This window comes from Pieris brassicae, chromosome 7 (genome assembly GCF_905147105.1).
Source record: "Pieris brassicae chromosome 7, ilPieBrab1.1, whole genome shotgun sequence".
NCBI lineage: Eukaryota > Metazoa > Arthropoda > Insecta > Lepidoptera > Pieridae > Pieris > Pieris brassicae.
Window position 1 is genome coordinate 19,232,743 of NC_059671.1, and position 21,621 is coordinate 19,254,363.

The 21,621-nt window shown below is 34.4% G+C and overlaps 1 protein-coding gene across 1 annotated transcript in view; it reads right to left on the reverse strand.

Moving 5' to 3' along the window:
• Window positions 1-21,621, reverse strand: part of LOC123712263 (integrator complex subunit 5) — a 29,537-nt gene that overhangs the window by 2,064 nt on the left and 5,852 nt on the right. The window contains exons 10-16 of the mRNA XM_045665272.1: window positions 21,292-21,406; window positions 19,920-20,143; window positions 19,063-19,218; window positions 18,131-18,247; window positions 17,354-17,522; window positions 16,178-16,317; window positions 15,865-15,949 (exon numbers count right to left, since the gene is read on the reverse strand). Of these exons, the coding sequence (XP_045521228.1) occupies window positions 15,865-15,949; window positions 16,178-16,317; window positions 17,354-17,522; window positions 18,131-18,247; window positions 19,063-19,218; window positions 19,920-20,143; window positions 21,292-21,406 (1,006 nt within the window). The remainder of the gene's footprint in view (window positions 1-15,864; window positions 15,950-16,177; window positions 16,318-17,353; window positions 17,523-18,130; window positions 18,248-19,062; window positions 19,219-19,919; window positions 20,144-21,291; window positions 21,407-21,621) is intronic.

A 21,621-nucleotide genomic window follows, 5' to 3' on the forward strand; every position in this document is an offset into this window, starting at 1 on the left:
GAAGTGCTAGCTTAATCTTTTACGCACAACGGATAAAATGAGCATTCATTCAATTTAAGGGCTGTATGTTTTTGAAGTGCTAGCTTAATCTTTTACGCACAACGGATAAAATGAGCATTCATTCAATTTAAGGGCTGTATGTTTTTGAAGTGCCAGCTTAATCTTTTACGCACAACGGATAAAATGAGCATTCATTCAATTTAAGGGCTGTATGTTTTTGAAGTGCCAGCTTAATCTTTTACGCACAACGGATAAAATGAGCATTCATTCAATTTAAGGGCTGTATGTTTTTGAAGTGCTACCTTAATCTTTTACGCACAACGGATAAAATGAGCATTCATTCAATTTAAGGGCTGTATGTTTTTGAAGTGCTAGCTTAATCTTTTACGCACAACGGATAAAATGAGCATTCATTCAATTTAAGGGCTGTATGTTTTTGAAGTGCTAGCTTAATCTTTTACGCACAACGGATAAAATGAGCATTCATTCAATTTAAGGGCTGTATGTTTTTGAAGTGCTAGCTTAATCTTTTACGCACAACGGATAAAATGAGCATTCATTCAATTTAAGGGCTGTATGTTTTTGAAGTGCTACCTTAATCTTTTACGCACAACGGATAAAATGAGCATTCATTCAATTTAAGGGCTGTATGTTTTTGAAGTGCTACCTTAATCTTTTACGCACAACGGATAAAATGAGCATTCATTCAATTTAAGGGCTGTATGTTTTTGAAGTGCCAGCTTAATCTTTTACGCACAACGGATAAAATGAGCATTCATTCAATTTAAGGGCTGTATGTTTTTGAAGTGCTAGCTTAATCTTTTACGCACAACGGATAAAATGAGCATTCATTCAATTTAAGGGCTGTATGTTTTTGAAGTGCTAGCTTAATCTTTTACGCACAACGGATAAAATGAGCATTCATTCAATTTAAGGGCTGTATGTTTTTGAAGTGCTAGCTTAATCTTTTACGCACAACGGATAAAATGAGCATTCATTCAATTTAAGGGCTGTATGTTTTTGAAGTGCTAGCTTAATCTTTTACGCACAACGGATAAAATGAGCATTCATTCAATTTAAGGGCTGTATGTTTTTGAAGTGCTAGCTTAATCTTTTACGCACAACGGATAAAATGAGCATTCATTCAATTTAAGGGCTGTATGTTTTTGAAGTGCTAGCTTAATCTTTTAGGCACAACGGATAAAATGAGCATTCATTCAATTTAAGGGCTGTATGTTTTTGAAGTGCTAGCTTAATCTTTTACGCACAACGGATAAAATGAGCATTCATTCAATTTAAGGGCTGTATGTTTTTGAAGTGCTAGATTAATCTTTTACGCACAACGGATAAAATGAGCATTCATTCAATTTAAGGGCTGTATGTTTTTGAAGTGCCAGCTTAATCTTTTACGCACAACGGATAAAATGAGCATTCATTCAATTTAAGGGCTGTATGTTTTTGAAGTGCTACCTTAATCTTTTACGCACAACGGATAAAATGAGCATTCATTCAATTTAAGGGCTGTATGTTTTTGAAGTGCTAGCTTAATCTTTTACGCACAACGGATAAAATGAGCATTCATTCAATTTAAGGGCTGTATGTTTTTGAAGTGCTAGCTTAATCTTTTACGCACAACGGATAAAATGAGCATTCATTCAATTTAAGGGCTGTATGTTTTTGAAGTGCTAGCTTAATCTTTTACGCACAACGGATAAAATGAGCATTCATTCAATTTAAGGGCTGTATGTTTTTGAAGTGCTACCTTAATCTTTTACGCACAACGGATAAAATGAGCATTCATTCAATTTAAGGGCTGTATGTTTTTGAAGTGCTACCTTAATCTTTTACGCACAACGGATAAAATGAGCATTCATTCAATTTAAGGGCTGTATGTTTTTGAAGTGCCAGCTTAATCTTTTACGCACAACGGATAAAATGAGCATTCATTCAATTTAAGGGCTGTATGTTTTTGAAGTGCTAGCTTAATCTTTTACGCACAACGGATAAAATGAGCATTCATTCAATTTAAGGGCTGTATGTTTTTGAAGTGCTAGCTTAATCTTTTACGCACAACGGATAAAATGAGCATTCATTCAATTTAAGGGCAGTATGTTTTTGAAGTGCTAGCTTAATCTTTTACGCACAACGGATAAAATGAGCATTCATTCAATTTAAGGGCTGTATGTTTTTGAAGTGCTAGCTTAATCTTTTACGCACAACGGATAAAATGAGCATTCATTCAATTTAAGGGCTGTATGTTTTTGAAGTGCTAGCTTAATCTTTTACGCACAACGGATAAAATGAGCATTCATTCAATTTAAGGGCTGTATGTTTTTGAAGTGCTAGCTTAATCTTTTAGGCACAACGGATAAAATGAGCATTCATTCAATTTAAGGGCTGTATGTTTTTGAAGTGCTAGCTTAATCTTTTACGCACAACGGATAAAATGAGCATTCATTCAATTTAAGGGCTGTATGTTTTTGAAGTGCTAGATTAATCTTTTACGCACAACGGATAAAATGAGCATTCATTCAATTTAAGGGCTGTATGTTTTTGAAGTGCTAGCTTAATCTTTTACGCACAACGGATAAAATGAGCATTCATTCAATTTAAGGGCTGTATGTTTTTAAAGTGCTAGCTTAATCTTTTACGCACAACGGATAAAATGAGCATTCATTCAATTTAAGGGCTGTATGTTTTTGAAGTGCTAGCTTAATCTTTTACGCACAACGGATAAAATGAGCATTCATTCAATTTAAGGGCTGTATGTTTTTGAAGTGCTACCTTAATCTTTTACGCACAACGGATAAAATGAGCATTCATTCAATTTAAGGGCTGTATGTTTTTGAAGTGCTACCTTAATCTTTTACGCACAACGGATAAAATGAGCATTCATTCAATTTAAGGGCTGTATGTTTTTGAAGTGCCAGCTTAATCTTTTACGCACAACGGATAAAATGAGCATTCATTCAATTTAAGGGCTGTATGTTTTTGAAGTGCTAGCTTAATCTTTTACGCACAACGGATAAAATGAGCATTCATTCAATTTAAGGGCTGTATGTTTTTGAAGTGCTAGCTTAATCTTTTACGCACAACGGATAAAATGAGCATTCATTCAATTTAAGGGCTGTATGTTTTTGAAGTGCCAGCTTAATCTTTTACGCACAACGGATAAAATGAGCATTCATTCAATTTAAGGGCTGTATGTTTTTGAAGTGCCATTAATCTTTTACGCACAACGGATAAAATGAGCATTCATTCAATTTAAGGGCTGTATGTTTTTGAAGTGCTACCTTAATCTTTTACGCACAACGGATAAAATGAGCATTCATTCAATTTAAGGGCTGTATGTTTTTGAAGTGCTAGCTTAATCTTTTACGCACAACGGATAAAATGAGCATTCATTCAATTTAAGGGCTGTATGTTTTTGAAGTGCTAGCTTAATCTTTTACGCACAACGGATAAAATGAGCATTCATTCAATTTAAGGGCTGTATGTTTTTGAAGTGCTAGCTTAATCTTTTACGCACAACGGATAAAATGAGCATTCATTCAATTTAAGGGCTGTATGTTTTTGAAGTGCTAGCTTAATCTTTTACGCACAACGGATAAAATGAGCATTCATTCAATTTAAGGGCTGTATGTTTTTGAAGTGCTAGCTTAATCTTTTACGCACAACGGATAAAATGAGCATTCATTCAATTTAAGGGCTGTATGTTTTTGAAGTGCTACCTTAATCTTTTACGCACAACGGATAAAATGAGCATTCATTCAATTTAAGGGCTGTATGTTTTTGAAGTGCTAGCTTAATCTTTTACGCACAACGGATAAAATGAGCATTCATTCAATTTAAGGGCTGTATGTTTTTGAAGTGCTAGCTTAATCTTTTACGCACAACGGATAAAATGAGCATTCATTCAATTTAAGGGCTGTATGTTTTTGAAGTGCTACCTTAATCTTTTACGCACAACGGATAAAATGAGCATTCATTCAATTTAAGGGCTGTATGTTTTTGAAGTGCTACCTTAATCTTTTACGCACAACGGATAAAATGAGCATTCATTCAATTTAAGGGCTGTATGTTTTTGAAGTGCCAGCTTAATCTTTTACGCACAACGGATAAAATGAGCATTCATTCAATTTAAGGGCTGTATGTTTTTGAAGTGCTAGCTTAATCTTTTACGCACAACGGATAAAATGAGCATTCATTCAATTTAAGGGCTGTATGTTTTTGAAGTGCTAGCTTAATCTTTTACGCACAACGGATAAAATGAGCATTCATTCAATTTAAGGGCTGTATGTTTTTGAAGTGCTAGCTTAATCTTTTACGCACAACGGATAAAATGAGCATTCATTCAATTTAAGGGCTGTATGTTTTTGAAGTGCTAGATTAATCTTTTACGCACAACGGATAAAATGAGCATTCATTCAATTTAAGGGCTGTATGTTTTTGAAGTGCTAGCTTAATCTTTTACGCACAACGGATAAAATGAGCATTCATTCAATTTAAGGGCTGTATGTTTTTGAAGTGCTAGCTTAATCTTTTAGGCACAACGGATAAAATGAGCATTCATTCAATTTAAGGGCTGTATGTTTTTGAAGTGCTAGCTTAATCTTTTACGCACAACGGATAAAATGAGCATTCATTCAATTTAAGGGCTGTATGTTTTTGAAGTGCTAGATTAATCTTTTACGCACAACGGATAAAATGAGCATTCATTCAATTTAAGGGCTGTATGTTTTTGAAGTGCTAGCTTAATCTTTTACGCACAACGGATAAAATGAGCATTCATTCAATTTAAGGGCTGTATGTTTTTAAAGTGCTAGCTTAATCTTTTACGCACAACGGATAAAATGAGCATTCATTCAATTTAAGGGCTGTATGTTTTTGAAGTGCTAGCTTAATCTTTTACGCACAACGGATAAAATGAGCATTCATTCAATTTAAGGGCTGTATGTTTTTGAAGTGCTACCTTAATCTTTTACGCACAACGGATAAAATGAGCATTCATTCAATTTAAGGGCTGTATGTTTTTGAAGTGCTACCTTAATCTTTTACGCACAACGGATAAAATGAGCATTCATTCAATTTAAGGGCTGTATGTTTTTGAAGTGCCAGCTTAATCTTTTACGCACAACGGATAAAATGAGCATTCATTCAATTTAAGGGCTGTATGTTTTTGAAGTGCTAGCTTAATCTTTTACGCACAACGGATAAAATGAGCATTCATTCAATTTAAGGGCTGTATGTTTTTGAAGTGCTAGCTTAATCTTTTACGCACAACGGATAAAATGAGCATTCATTCAATTTAAGGGCTGTATGTTTTTGAAGTGCCAGCTTAATCTTTTACGCACAACGGATAAAATGAGCATTCATTCAATTTAAGGGCTGTATGTTTTTGAAGTGCCAGCTTAATCTTTTACGCACAACGGATAAAATGAGCATTCATTCAATTTAAGGGCTGTATGTTTTTGAAGTGCTACCTTAATCTTTTACGCACAACGGATAAAATGAGCATTCATTCAATTTAAGGGCTGTATGTTTTTGAAGTGCTAGCTTAATCTTTTACGCACAACGGATAAAATGAGCATTCATTCAATTTAAGGGCTGTATGTTTTTGAAGTGCTAGCTTAATCTTTTACGCACAACGGATAAAATGAGCATTCATTCAATTTAAGGGCTGTATGTTTTTGAAGTGCTAGCTTAATCTTTTACGCACAACGGATAAAATGAGCATTCATTCAATTTAAGGGCTGTATGTTTTTGAAGTGCTAGCTTAATCTTTTACGCACAACGGATAAAATGAGCATTCATTCAATTTAAGGGCTGTATGTTTTTGAAGTGCTAGCTTAATCTTTTACGCACAACGGATAAAATGAGCATTCATTCAATTTAAGGGCTGTATGTTTTTGAAGTGCTACCTTAATCTTTTACGCACAACGGATAAAATGAGCATTCATTCAATTTAAGGGCTGTATGTTTTTGAAGTGCTACCTTAATCTTTTACGCACAACGGATAAAATGAGCATTCATTCAATTTAAGGGCTGTATGTTTTTGAAGTGCTACCTTAATCTTTTACGCACAACGGATAAAATGAGCATTCATTCAATTTAAGGGCTGTATGTTTTTGAAGTGCCAGCTTAATCTTTTACGCACAACGGATAAAATGAGCATTCATTCAATTTAAGGGCTGTATGTTTTTGAAGTGCTAGCTTAATCTTTTACGCACAACGGATAAAATGAGCATTCATTCAATTTAAGGGCTGTATGTTTTTGAAGTGCTAGCTTAATCTTTTACGCACAACGGATAAAATGAGCATTCATTCAATTTAAGGGCTGTATGTTTTTGAAGTGCTAGCTTAATCTTTTACGCACAACGGATAAAATGAGCATTCATTCAATTTAAGGGCTGTATGTTTTTGAAGTGCCAGCTTAATCTTTTACGCACAACGGATAAAATGAGCATTCATTCAATTTAAGGGCAGTATGTTTTTGAAGTGCTAGCTTAATCTTTTACGCACAACGGATAAAATGAGCATTCATTCAATTTAAGGGCTGTATGTTTTTGAAGTGCTAGCTTAATCTTTTACGCACAACGGATAAAATGAGCATTCATTCAATTTAAGGGCTGTATGTTTTTGAAGTGCTAGCTTAATCTTTTACGCACAACGGATAAAATGAGCATTCATTCAATTTAAGGGCTGTATGTTTTTGAAGTGCTAGCTTAATCTTTTAGGCACAACGGATAAAATGAGCATTCATTCAATTTAAGGGCTGTATGTTTTTGAAGTGCTAGCTTAATCTTTTACGCACAACGGATAAAATGAGCATTCATTCAATTTAAGGGCTGTATGTTTTTGAAGTGCTAGCTTAATCTTTTACGCACAACGGATAAAATGAGCATTCATTCAATTTAAGGGCTGTATGTTTTTGAAGTGCTAGCTTAATCTTTTACGCACAACGGATAAAATGAGCATTCATTCAATTTAAGGGCTGTATGTTTTTGAAGTGCTAGCTTAATCTTTTACGCACAACGGATAAAATGAGCATTCATTCAATTTAAGGGCTGTATGTTTTTGAAGTGCCAGCTTAATCTTTTACGCACAACGGATAAAATGAGCATTCATTCAATTTAAGGGCAGTATGTTTTTGAAGTGCTAGCTTAATCTTTTACGCACAACGGATAAAATGAGCATTCATTCAATTTAAGGGCTGTATGTTTTTGAAGTGCTAGCTTAATCTTTTACGCACAACGGATAAAATGAGCATTCATTCAATTTAAGGGCTGTATGTTTTTGAAGTGCTAGCTTAATCTTTTACGCACAACGGATAAAATGAGCATTCATTCAATTTAAGGGCTGTATGTTTTTGAAGTGCTACCTTAATCTTTTACGCACAACGGATAAAATGAGCATTCATTCAATTTAAGGGCTGTATGTTTTTGAAGTGCTACCTTAATCTTTTACGCACAACGGATAAAATGAGCATTCATTCAATTTAAGGGCTGTATGTTTTTGAAGTGCCAGCTTAATCTTTTACGCACAACGGATAAAATGAGCATTCATTCAATTTAAGGGCTGTATGTTTTTGAAGTGCTAGCTTAATCTTTTACGCACAACGGATAAAATGAGCATTCATTCAATTTAAGGGCTGTATGTTTTTGAAGTGCTAGCTTAATCTTTTACGCACAACGGATAAAATGAGCATTCATTCAATTTAAGGGCTGTATGTTTTTGAAGTGCCAGCTTAATCTTTTACGCACAACGGATAAAATGAGCATTCATTCAATTTAAGGGCTGTATGTTTTTGAAGTGCCAGCTTAATCTTTTACGCACAACGGATAAAATGAGCATTCATTCAATTTAAGGGCTGTATGTTTTTGAAGTGCTAGCTTAATCTTTTACGCACAACGGATAAAATGAGCATTCATTCAATTTAAGGGCTGTATGTTTTTGAAGTGCTAGCTTAATCTTTTACGCACAACGGATAAAATGAGCATTCATTCAATTTAAGGGCTGTATGTTTTTGAAGTGCTAGCTTAATCTTTTACGCACAACGGATAAAATGAGCATTCATTCAATTTAAGGGCTGTATGTTTTTGAAGTGCTAGCTTAATCTTTTACGCACAACGGATAAAATGAGCATTCATTCAATTTAAGGGCTGTATGTTTTTGAAGTGCTAGCTTAATCTTTTACGCACAACGGATAAAATGAGCATTCATTCAATTTAAGGGCTGTATGTTTTTGAAGTGCTAGCTTAATCTTTTACGCACAACGGATAAAATGAGCATTCATTCAATTTAAGGGCTGTATGTTTTTGAAGTGCTAGCTTAATCTTTTACGCACAACGGATAAAATGAGCATTCATTCAATTTAAGGGCTGTATGTTTTTGAAGTGCTACCTTAATCTTTTACGCACAACGGATAAAATGAGCATTCATTCAATTTAAGGGCTGTATGTTTTTGAAGTGCTAGCTTAATCTTTTACGCACAACGGATAAAATGAGCATTCATTCAATTTAAGGGCTGTATGTTTTTGAAGTGCTAGCTTAATCTTTTACGCACAACGGATAAAATGAGCATTCATTCAATTTAAGGGCTGTATGTTTTTGAAGTGCTAGCTTAATCTTTTACGCACAACGGATAAAATGAGCATTCATTCAATTTAAGGGCTGTATGTTTTTGAAGTGCTAGCTTAATCTTTTACGCACAACGGATAAAATGAGCATTCATTCAATTTAAGGGCTGTATGTTTTTGAAGTGCTAGCTTAATCTTTTAGGCACAACGGATAAAATGAGCATTCATTCAATTTAAGGGCTGTATGTTTTTGAAGTGCTAGCTTAATCTTTTACGCACAACGGATAAAATGAGCATTCATTCAATTTAAGGGCTGTATGTTTTTGAAGTGCTACCTTAATCTTTTACGCACAACGGATAAAATGAGCATTCATTCAATTTAAGGGCTGTATGTTTTTGAAGTGCCAGCTTAATCTTTTACGCACAACGGATAAAATGAGCATTCATTCAATTTAAGGGCTGTATGTTTTTGAAGTGCTAGCTTAATCTTTTACGCACAACGGATAAAATGAGCATTCATTCAATTTAAGGGCTGTATGTTTTTGAAGTGCTAGCTTAATCTTTTACGCACAACGGATAAAATGAGCATTCATTCAATTTAAGGGCTGTATGTTTTTGAAGTGCTACCTTAATCTTTTACGCACAACGGATAAAATGAGCATTCATTCAATTTAAGGGCTGTATGTTTTTGAAGTGCTACCTTAATCTTTTACGCACAACGGATAAAATGAGCATTCATTCAATTTAAGGGCTGTATGTTTTTGAAGTGCTACCTTAATCTTTTACGCACAACGGATAAAATGAGCATTCATTCAATTTAAGGGCTGTATGTTTTTGAAGTGCCAGCTTAATCTTTTACGCACAACGGATAAAATGAGCATTCATTCAATTTAAGGGCTGTATGTTTTTGAAGTGCTAGCTTAATCTTTTACGCACAACGGATAAAATGAGCATTCATTCAATTTAAGGGCTGTATGTTTTTGAAGTGCTAGCTTAATCTTTTACGCACAACGGATAAAATGAGCATTCATTCAATTTAAGGGCTGTATGTTTTTGAAGTGCTAGCTTAATCTTTTACGCACAACGGATAAAATGAGCATTCATTCAATTTAAGGGCTGTATGTTTTTGAAGTGCCAGCTTAATCTTTTACGCACAACGGATAAAATGAGCATTCATTCAATTTAAGGGCAGTATGTTTTTGAAGTGCTAGCTTAATCTTTTACGCACAACGGATAAAATGAGCATTCATTCAATTTAAGGGCTGTATGTTTTTGAAGTGCCAGCTTAATCTTTTACGCACAACGGATAAAATGAGCATTCATTCAATTTAAGGGCTGTATGTTTTTGAAGTGCCAGCTTAATCTTTTACGCACAACGGATAAAATGAGCATTCATTCAATTTAAGGGCTGTATGTTTTTGAAGTGCCAGCTTAATCTTTTACGCACAACGGATAAAATGAGCATTCATTCAATTTAAGGGCTGTATGTTTTTGAAGTGCCAGCTTAATCTTTTACGCACAACGGATAAAATGAGCATTCATTCAATTTAAGGGCTGTATGTTTTTGAAGTGCCAGCTTAATCTTTTACGCACAACGGATAAAATGAGCATTCATTCAATTTAAGGGCAGTATGTTTTTGAAGTGCCAGCTTAATCTTTTACGCACAACGGATAAAATGAGCATTCATTCAATTTAAGGGCTGTATGTTTTTGAAGTGCCAGCTTAATCTTTTACGCACAACGGATAAAATGAGCATTCATTCAATTTAAGGGCTGTATGTTTTTGAAGTGCCAGCTTAATCTTTTACGCACAACGGATAAAATGAGCATTCATTCAATTTAAGGGCAGTATGTTTTTGAAGTGCCAGCTTAATCTTTTACGCACAACGGATAAAATGAGCATTCATTCAATTTAAGGGCTGTATGTTTTTGAAGTGCCAGCTTAATCTTTTACGCACAACGGATAAAATGAGCATTCATTCAATTTAAGGGCTGTATGTTTTTGAAGTGCCAGCTTAATCTTTTACGCACAACGGATAAAATGAGCATTCATTCAATTTAAGGGCTGTATGTTTTTGAAGTGCCAGCTTAATCTTTTACGCACAACGGATAAAATGAGCATTCATTCAATTTAAGGGCTGTATGTTTTTGAAGTGCTAGCTTAATCTTTTACGCACAACGGATAAAATGAGCATTCATTCAATTTAAGGGCTGTATGTTTTTGAAGTGCTAGCTTAATCTTTTACGCACAACGGATAAAATGAGCATTCATTCAATTTAAGGGCTGTATGTTTTTGAAGTGCCAGCTTAATCTTTTACGCACAACGGATAAAATGAGCATTCATTCAATTTAAGGGCTGTATGTTTTTGAAGTGCCAGCTTAATCTTTTACGCACAACGGATAAAATGAGCATTCATTCAATTTAAGGGCTGTATGTTTTTGAAGTGCTAGCTTAATCTTTTACGCACAACGGATAAAATGAGCATTCATTCAATTTAAGGGCTGTATGTTTTTGAAGTGCTAGCTTAATCTTTTACGCACAACGGATAAAATGAGCATTCATTCAATTTAAGGGCTGTATGTTTTTGAAGTGCTAGCTTAATCTTTTACGCACAACGGATAAAATGAGCATTCATTCAATTTAAGGGCTGTATGTTTTTGAAGTGCTAGCTTAATCTTTTACGCACAACGGATAAAATGAGCATTCATTCAATTTAAGGGCTGTATGTTTTTGAAGTGCCAGCTTAATCTTTTACGCACAACGGATAAAATGAGCATTCATTCAATTTAAGGGCTGTATGTTTTTGAAGTGCCAGCTTAATCTTTTACGCACAACGGATAAAATGAGCATTCATTCAATTTAAGGGCTGTATGTTTTTGAAGTGCCAGCTTAATCTTTTACGCACAACGGATAAAATGAGCATTCATTCAATTTAAGGGCAGTATGTTTTTGAAGTGCTAGCTTAATCTTTTACGCACAACGGATAAAATGAGCATTCATTCAATTTAAGGGCTGTATGTTTTTGAAGTGCCAGCTTAATCTTTTACGCACAACGGATAAAATGAGCATTCATTCAATTTAAGGGCTGTATGTTTTTGAAGTGCCAGCTTAATCTTTTACGCACAACGGATAAAATGAGCATTCATTCAATTTAAGGGCAGTATGTTTTTGAAGTGCTAGCTTAATCTTTTACGCACAACGGATAAAATGAGCATTCATTCAATTTAAGGGCTGTATGTTTTTGAAGTGCCAGCTTAATCTTTTACGCACAACGGATAAAATGAGCATTCATTCAATTTAAGGGCTGTATGTTTTTGAAGTGCCAGCTTAATCTTTTACGCACAACGGATAAAATGAGCATTCATTCAATTTAAGGGCTGTATGTTTTTGAAGTGCCAGCTTAATCTTTTACGCACAACGGATAAAATGAGCATTCATTCAATTTAAGGGCTGTATGTTTTTGAAGTGCTAGCTTAATCTTTTACGCACAACGGATAAAATGAGCATTCATTCAATTTAAGGGCTGTATGTTTTTGAAGTGCTAGCTTAATCTTTTACGCACAACGGATAAAATGAGCATTCATTCAATTTAAGGGCTGTATGTTTTTGAAGTGCCAGCTTAATCTTTTACGCACAACGGATAAAATGAGCATTCATTCAATTTAAGGGCTGTATGTTTTTGAAGTGCCAGCTTAATCTTTTACGCACAACGGATAAAATGAGCATTCATTCAATTTAAGGGCTGTATGTTTTTGAAGTGCTAGCTTAATCTTTTACGCACAACGGATAAAATGAGCATTCATTCAATTTAAGGGCTGTATGTTTTTGAAGTGCTAGCTTAATCTTTTACGCACAACGGATAAAATGAGCATTCATTCAATTTAAGGGCTGTATGTTTTTGAAGTGCTAGCTTAATCTTTTACGCACAACGGATAAAATGAGCATTCATTCAATTTAAGGGCTGTATGTTTTTGAAGTGCTAGCTTAATCTTTTACGCACAACGGATAAAATGAGCATTCATTCAATTTAAGGGCTGTATGTTTTTGAAGTGCTAGCTTAATCTTTTACGCACAACGGATAAAATGAGCATTCATTCAATTTAAGGGCTGTATGTTTTTGAAGTGCCAGCTTAATCTTTTACGCACAACGGATAAAATGAGCATTCATTCAATTTAAGGGCTGTATGTTTTTGAAGTGCCAGCTTAATCTTTTACGCACAAAGGATAAAATGAGCATTCATTCAATTTAAGGGCAGTATGTTTTTGAAGTGCTAGCTTAATCTTTTACGCACAACGGATAAAATGAGCATTCATTCAATTTAAGGGCTGTATGTTTTTGAAGTGCCAGCTTAATCTTTTACGCACAACGGATAAAATGAGCATTCATTCAATTTAAGGGCAGTATGTTTTTGAAGTGCCAGCTTAATCTTTTACGCACAACGGATAAAATGAGCATTCATTCAATTTAAGGGCAGTATGTTTTTGAAGTGCTAGCTTAATCTTTTACGCACAACGGATAAAATGAGCATTCATTCAATTTAAGGGCTGTATGTTTTTGAAGTGCCAGCTTAATCTTTTACGCACAACGGATAAAATGAGCATTCATTCAATTTAAGGGCTGTATGTTTTTGAAGTGCCAGCTTAATCTTTTACGCACAACGGATAAAATGAGCATTCATTCAATTTAAGGGCTGTATGTTTTTGAAGTGCCAGCTTAATCTTTTACGCACAACGGATAAAATGAGCATTCATTCAATTTAAGGGCTGTATGTTTTTGAAGTGCCAGCTTAATCTTTTACGCACAACGGATAAAATGAGCATTCATTCAATTTAAGGGCTGTATGTTTTTGAAGTGCCAGCTTAATCTTTTACGCACAACGGATAAAATGAGCATTCATTCAATTTAAGGGCTGTATGTTTTTGAAGTGCTAGCTTAATCTTTTACGCACAACGGATAAAATGAGCATTCATTCAATTTAAGGGCTGTATGTTTTTGAAGTGCTAGCTTAATCTTTTACGCACAACGGATAAAATGAGCATTCATTCAATTTAAGGGCTGTATGTTTTTGAAGTGCTAGCTTAATCTTTTACGCACAACGGATAAAATGAGCATTCATTCAATTTAAGGGCTGTATGTTTTTGAAGTGCTAGCTTAATCTTTTACGCACAACGGATAAAATGAGCATTCATTCAATTTAAGGGCTGTATGTTTTTGAAGTGCCAGCTTAATCTTTTACGCACAACGGATAAAATGAGCATTCATTCAATTTAAGGGCTGTATGTTTTTGAAGTGCTAGCTTAATCTTTTACGCACAACGGATAAAATGAGCATTCATTCAATTTAAGGGCAGTATGTTTTTGAAGTGCTAGCTTAATCTTTTACGCACAACGGATAAAATGAGCATTCATTCAATTTAAGGGCTGTATGTTTTTGAAGTGCCAGCTTAATCTTTTACGCACAACGGATAAAATGAGCATTCATTCAATTTAAGGGCTGTATGTTTTTGAAGTGCCAGCTTAATCTTTTACGCACAACGGATAAAATGAGCATTCATTCAATTTAAGGGCAGTATGTTTTTGAAGTGCTAGCTTAATCTTTTACGCACAACGGATAAAATGAGCATTCATTCAATTTAAGGGCTGTATGTTTTTGAAGTGCTAGCTTAATCTTTTACGCACAACGGATAAAATGAGCATTCATTCAATTTAAGGGCTGTATGTTTTTGAAGTGCCAGCTTAATCTTTTACGCACAACGGATAAAATGAGCATTCATTCAATTTAAGGGCTGTATGTTTTTGAAGTGCTAGCTTAATCTTTTACGCACAACGGATAAAATGAGCATTCATTCAATTTAAGGGCAGTATGTTTTTGAAGTGCTAGCTTAATCTTTTACGCACAACGGATAAAATGAGCATTCATTCAATTTAAGGGCTGTATGTTTTTGAAGTGCCAGCTTAATCTTTTACGCACAACGGATAAAATGAGCATTCATTCAATTTAAGGGCTGTATGTTTTTGAAGTGCCAGCTTAATCTTTTACGCACAACGGATAAAATGAGCATTCATTCAATTTAAGGGCAGTATGTTTTTGAAGTGCTAGCTTAATCTTTTACGCACAACGGATAAAATGAGCATTCATTCAATTTAAGGGCTGTATGTTTTTGAAGTGCCAGCTTAATCTTTTACGCACAACGGATAAAATGAGCATTCATTCAATTTAAGGGCTGTATGTTTTTGAAGTGCCAGCTTAATCTTTTACGCACAACGGATAAAATGAGCATTCATTCAATTTAAGGGCTGTATGTTTTTGAAGTGCCAGCTTAATCTTTTACGCACAACGGATAAAATGAGCATTCATTCAATTTAAGGGCTGTATGTTTTTGAAGTGCCAGCTTAATCTTTTACGCACAACGGATAAAATGAGCATTCATTCAATTTAAGGGCTGTATGTTTTTGAAGTGCCAGCTTAATCTTTTACGCACAACGGATAAAATGAGCATTCATTCAATTTAAGGGCTGTATGTTTTTGAAGTGCTAGCTTAATCTTTTACGCACAACGGATAAAATGAGCATTCATTCAATTTAAGGGCTGTATTTTTTTGAAGTTTGACATGTCTTATTATTTTCTTAAACATAAGTGAAGACTTGGCTTAAAGGTCTCGTAACCAGGTCATAAAATTAATTTAAAAAAAAGTGCCAGCTGAGTCAACTAATTTTTTCTAAATAATACTTTTGTCAATTATATATTAGATGATATTACGTGTACATTCAATTAATTATACACAAGCTGTCAACGCGAAGTTTGTTTCGCGTTAATATTATTTTTTTGTGTTCTCAAGCATGTGCCTGACACATACCCACACACCCCCTTCTAACACCCACTCACACACGCGTACATACACACATACATCTTTACATTATTCTACTTCTAACTAGTTGACTGTTTTGTTTTTCTTATTTAAATCATTAGATTTGTTTGCTTACGCCTATATGTGTGTACTTTTTATTACCACACAACATGCTATGATTCCATAAGCCAAGTTACTAGTTATAATTCCAAGCCTGGTTATCCATATCACAGGTGCTTACCTAGTTTGGAAACCAGTCTCCCAATACCTTCTCAACTGTGATCTTATTTATATGAATGTTATATGGGAGAAAATAAATAAATAATAATTATTATTAACTTAGTTTACAGTTTAGTACCTACATACCATGTGGAGCATTTTTCGTCATGAATTTTTAGCAAGATATATTGCGATTCATTTATTTATTTAGATTACCTGTGGAGTCGCAAGTGAATAGGGCAGGGGAGGGGACATGATCTCTTGTGTAGTTCCATAAACAGTCCCGCAATACTTGGACAAGCTAAAATAAAAGAAAAACGTGTGTATTAAAAATGAATGTTATTTTTTAATATGGCAATAAATAAAAAATTCATATTAACAGTATTTTTTATGTCAATAAAAATAAGTTTGATAGGCAATTAAAAAAAATACTTTTAATTAGCGTAAATTTAACATTAATTAATTTTAACCAGTGGTTGCGATGTGTGAGATTTAAAAAAAATAGAAATAAATGGGAAAAACATCTTACTTCGTTGGCTGTGAGTTCTGGGGCCAATTCGAGTATATGACATAATGGGTGTGGCAGCAATTGTCCCAAAGTCATCGTACTCAACAGTTCAGTCAGAGCTGACAGCTCTCGACTAAGTTCTGGGGATTGCGTGTGACGATCTGCGAATCATTTTTTAACTTAAGTGACTTTTAAAAAATATTTAGAAAAACACTATAACTAAATTATTACCAATAATTAAATTATTTGACAGTTTGCGTAATTTTCGTCGATTGATATGTTGTAAATAAAGTAAAAAATCCGTCGAAACTGTCAACGTCAAAACCATAGACAAGAGAAATTAAAAAAACTTACTACAGATAAATACTATTAATTTCCTGTCACATGAAAACCTCAACTAATTGTTTAATGGACACTAATGCTTGAGGTCCCTTCATCGTATACATATTTATATATTCCGTGTATATTTTATTTTGACATATATCACCGGAGTGTCTAGACTATGCTAATAATAATGCAGGGACGCTTGAATAGGTCTCAACCACAGATTGCTTGTTTGTTTGTTCCCATACTCCTCCGAAACGGCTCGACCGATGCCTATGATTTTTTTATGCATATACAGCAAGTCTGAAAACCGGCTATCTATCTATCAAACCCCTAAGTGATAAGGGGTGTCCATCCCAATTTTTTAAAAATATTTTAGACAATTTTTTTAAATATTTTAAACAATTTTTTTTAAATATTTTAGACAATTTTTTTTAAATATTTTAGAAAATTTTTTGTTATTATTTTTTATGATACAGCATACAATACATACAACTCTTAATTGTCACCCCACTACGATCAACCCCTATTTTTTATTATAATAGCTAGGTTTTTAATTGAACTAAAAAAAGTGTTTCCTATAAATAGTATACATGGAAAAACGACATTTGCCGGGTCAGCTAGTAACATATATAAAGATGAATTCCTTTCGTTTGTCTCGCTAAAATCTCAAGAATGTCAGGACTAATCTGGCTAATGATGATCTGTAATATTTGTGGAAGTTCAGGGAAGGTTCGAACATATGTAATATAATATATCCTGTACACGTGTGTATATATAGACGTGTACAGGAGAAAGTTTGTCGGGTCCGCTAGTTATTAATATATTAATTATGAACTTTAATAAATTTATATTCAGTCTTAAATGTCTCACCAAGATGAGCCCTCAACCTATGCAAAAGCGTAGCAGCTGAGGCCCGCAACAGCGCCGAGGAAAGACACAGAGCAGGCCTCGCGAGGGCCACTCGTCTAAGAGCCGCCCGCGCAACGGCACAACGCTCCACCGCACCGCGCATGTATAGTTCCCGTTCTATACTCACTTGCTGAAATATATACTCATACAGAGTAATCCTGAAGATAGCCTTGCTTTAAGGATTTTTATACATTCGAGAAAGTGCTAAATCCAGGATTTATCCAAATCCAAGAGATTTGTCAGAATTAACAAGTTTAATGACAAAATTGTATTTTTTTAACAAAAACTAATTGAATATTTAAAAAATAGCTTTCGTGATTTTTTATTTAGAGTATTTTCTGGTGGTTTTGAATTTCCACTAAGAGCAGTGTTGGCCTAGTGGCTTCAGCGTACGACTCATATCCCTGAGGGTCGTAATAATGATCACGATATATACAGAAATCCCAGGCCAAAAAATGTTGTAGAACCACTGTTTTATAGGGATTCAAATAAAAAAAAGTATTATCTTTTGTTAACATAGCTTTTACACATTAAGAAAAACACTTTTTGAACAGATTAAAGCTATGCATTATTATTAAAAACATACAATTAGTTACATAATTTTAATTTAATTACATTTTTTCGTGCGTGGTTAAAATTATGTAAATAATTGTAAGTTTTTAATAATAATACATAGCTTCAGTCTGTTCAAAAAGTGTTTTTCTTAATAAATAAAAAATATCACGAAAAAACAGTTACCTTAGTAAAGTCTTCATCGGGCCAAGGCAAACCGTTGTACATAACATCTGGCGACACCAATTCAACTAATAATAATGATACAGATGTAGCACCCTCTACTATACCACTATTGCCATCCTGAATAGAAAAAATGCCCAAAACGTAAATAATTTAAATTTATATGAATTTACGGAACACAAAAAAAATAAATCAAACATTATATGACATATTAAATAATTAAGAAATGTCGCTAAGGTTACTCAGTAAAACTCAGTATGAGTAATTTTTATTAAAAAAATATAAAATACCAAACTAACGAAAAAACTATAAATAATTGTTTATTGTGAATTTAACATAAGTCACACGAAAAAGTGGTTTATTCTTTAACTTTTGAAAATATTATGTTTATGGTAAGTTTCTGAAGAAAATAATGTCGAAAAACATTTTTTTAAGTAAGTTTCACAAAATAGATGGCCTGAAATAAATTGTTTATGGCAATTTAGGCGAAAAAAAGAATTTGATTAAAATTGTTTATGGTAAGTTTCACAAAAAAAAAAAGAATTTGATTAAAATTGTTTATGGTAAGTTTCACAAAAAAAAAGAATTTAATCATATTTATTGAATTTATCACTAATTTGTATGGATACAAAGTGAATCCTCAGACGCATAGGCCAATCGAGTGAAAGAGCGGCGCAAGCGTACAATGAGCGTAACGGGACAATGGGCGTAACGGGACAATGAGTCAAACTTTTTCGCGCAGCCGGCGTTTATCGATTCATTAGACGTTGTCACGTCAAAAATTGTTTATTGCAAGTTTCATTCAAAAAATAACGTATATTCATAGCTAGTTACGATCGCATACACGCCAATTTCATTTAAAAAAAAAAAAACTTCATATGCCATGAAAGTGGTTCATAGAGCAAAGCATCCAAAACGTCAAAATAAAGTCTCACCATACAAGACATAAGCGCTCCCATCAGCAGTTCATTGTTAGTTGTGAGTATTGGCGGGATGCCATCTTCTCCAGCTCTATGTTTGCGCACGCCCGAGCCGATCACGCCCGCGTGAAACACGGACGTATGGCTTTGGGTGAGTTGTGTTATTGGGCCCTGGATAAAACGGATTGTTAAGTCAAACGGACGTAACGGTATCCAATCACAATCAAACGGTTTTATTTATATGTATATATTATTACAGCATATATCATTATTTGGGCTCAAGTGGAATATATAAGTAGATGTGGCGTCACTCTGCATCTTCTACCGCATTTACCATGGATAGTGTTCAGAGTTGTTCGGATTAATACCAGCAGGTGAGTTTCATCATCGGCTGTGGAAGCAGAACACGACATTCCACCCGTATCACCTCCACTTTCGCCGTGCCTCTCAGAGTTTTATTTAAGGCAGTATTTTAAGCAGCCGCCCACTGAAGTATTTCCGAACCAATTCGACTTAGGGTCTAGAAAAGAGCGTGCCAATTCTTAAAAAGGCCGGCAACGCACTCGCGAGCCCTCAGGCATTGAGAGTATCCATCCCCCTACAACGCGGGGATTTCTCAACTTAATAATGTGAAATTTATAATGATTCGTGAAGGCCATAATTAGTTTTGATTACCTTGGCTCTGTGTCAGTTGTGTATGTTACAACATTAAAATAAATAATTTTATTAAACCATGTTCATGTTTTACGAGAATACTCCGACAACGCGGTCCGATTTTACCGCGTTATAGTGAGATTGCTGTACAATTATCATTCGTAATTGCTACGAATTTCACAGCTACCAAACGAGTTATTGAATATTTAACAACTTACATGTTTCTGATTCATATAAATCAACAAATCATCATTGGTCCATTCCTTGGATGCAGAAAGAAGATTTGGTATCACTGGTTTACTCCCGAAAATCTTGTCTTCTCTAAACATTGCGGTCTCAAGTAAATCTCTCAACGCCACGGCTCTGGCCAATTTGCTGTGTAGACACAATTTCCGTAGAAGCCTACTAGCCGTTTGGACTCCGCGGAGTTTCGCCATAATGTCTAAAATATTAAAAAAAAAATTGCAAAAAAGTGGTACATTCAGATTACTTAAAAAAAAAAACAATCTGTCACAATAAGCAGGCAAATGTCATAGTAATAAGAACAGTTGTCAAAACTTATAGTCTAAATACAGTCCGACACGACAAAGGCAAGTTTAAAAATTTCATCATCTTCCCTTAATACATTACACGGTAGTGATCTGGGAAGATTAATCAATAATTTGATAGCCATGGCGTAGTAATTTTTTAAAAACATCGTGGTGCAAGGCACCACAGCCGTGTTGGATCCCATTTTTGTGAATAATTTTGGATAGACATACATAACAAACGTTATGTATAAAAAAATATGGTTGTGACATAATTAGTCTAACGCTTGGTTACGAAATGCATTTTTGAAAGCTTTTGCTTACAAGAGGACTCTTAGGGGGGATAAATTGCAGTAAAACTGTTTATGTAATTCTTTAACGACCCTAAATTAAAAACATTTTTGAATTGATTTTTTTCTTTATCGGCGTTGAAAAAAAATACCGTCACATTTTTGGGTTACGCGTCACATTTTCCCGTTACGTGCCATCTTTTTCTTGTCCCTACCACGATTGATGCGAAGAGATTCGAAGCCATTCATAACAAAGATAATAACGATAACAATGATAGTAATAATTCTATTAAAATTAATGAAATTCTGTAATAATCTTAGTAGTAATAAGGTAGAATTAAATAATTGTATTATTTGTATTCATGTCTATGAGAATAAAAGCCTTTTGTTAATCTTTATGTAATTTAACTATATTTAACCAATTTCTGTAAAGTTGCATATAGTAGATCATTTTTCGAAAAATAAGGTCATAAAAAAGTTTCACTTTTTACGTATACGTATACGTACACGCACACATTTTTTATTCCGAAGTCTCTATTGGGCCCCTCTATTTTGGAGGCCCCTGGGCTGGTGAGTGCCAAATAATCACACTCGGATCACAGTTGCTGGCGCGAAAAAATGGCTGTTCTTATTGGTCTCTGGAATTATTTGCGCAGCCAGCTTTCAGAGATGAGGGCGACGCTGACCTACACGTTGGCTACGTCCATGGACCATGGCTGTTGTGGCTGATGATGATGATGATTATGATGATTTAAAAAAAACCTTATACTGACCCTCCTCGTGCAAACACCTAAAGAAATATTTAACAACGGCTTGAACCACTTTCAGTATGACCTCAACACTGGGCGGAGGTGACTTTGTACCAGACATGTCTACTCTATCCAGCACCTGGAAAACATTTCAAGTAAATAATAATAGACTGAAAAGGGTTATATATAATAAAAATATAAACCTTCGATAATCCACCATCAGGGAAACTCAGTGGTACATAAAATAAGCTAACAAATAGAGCTGACCGCGTGAATTTCAAACTTTAAAACTGCATCAAAATCGATCCATTCGATTAGGAGCTATCATGCGACAAATTTATAAAACACGATTTT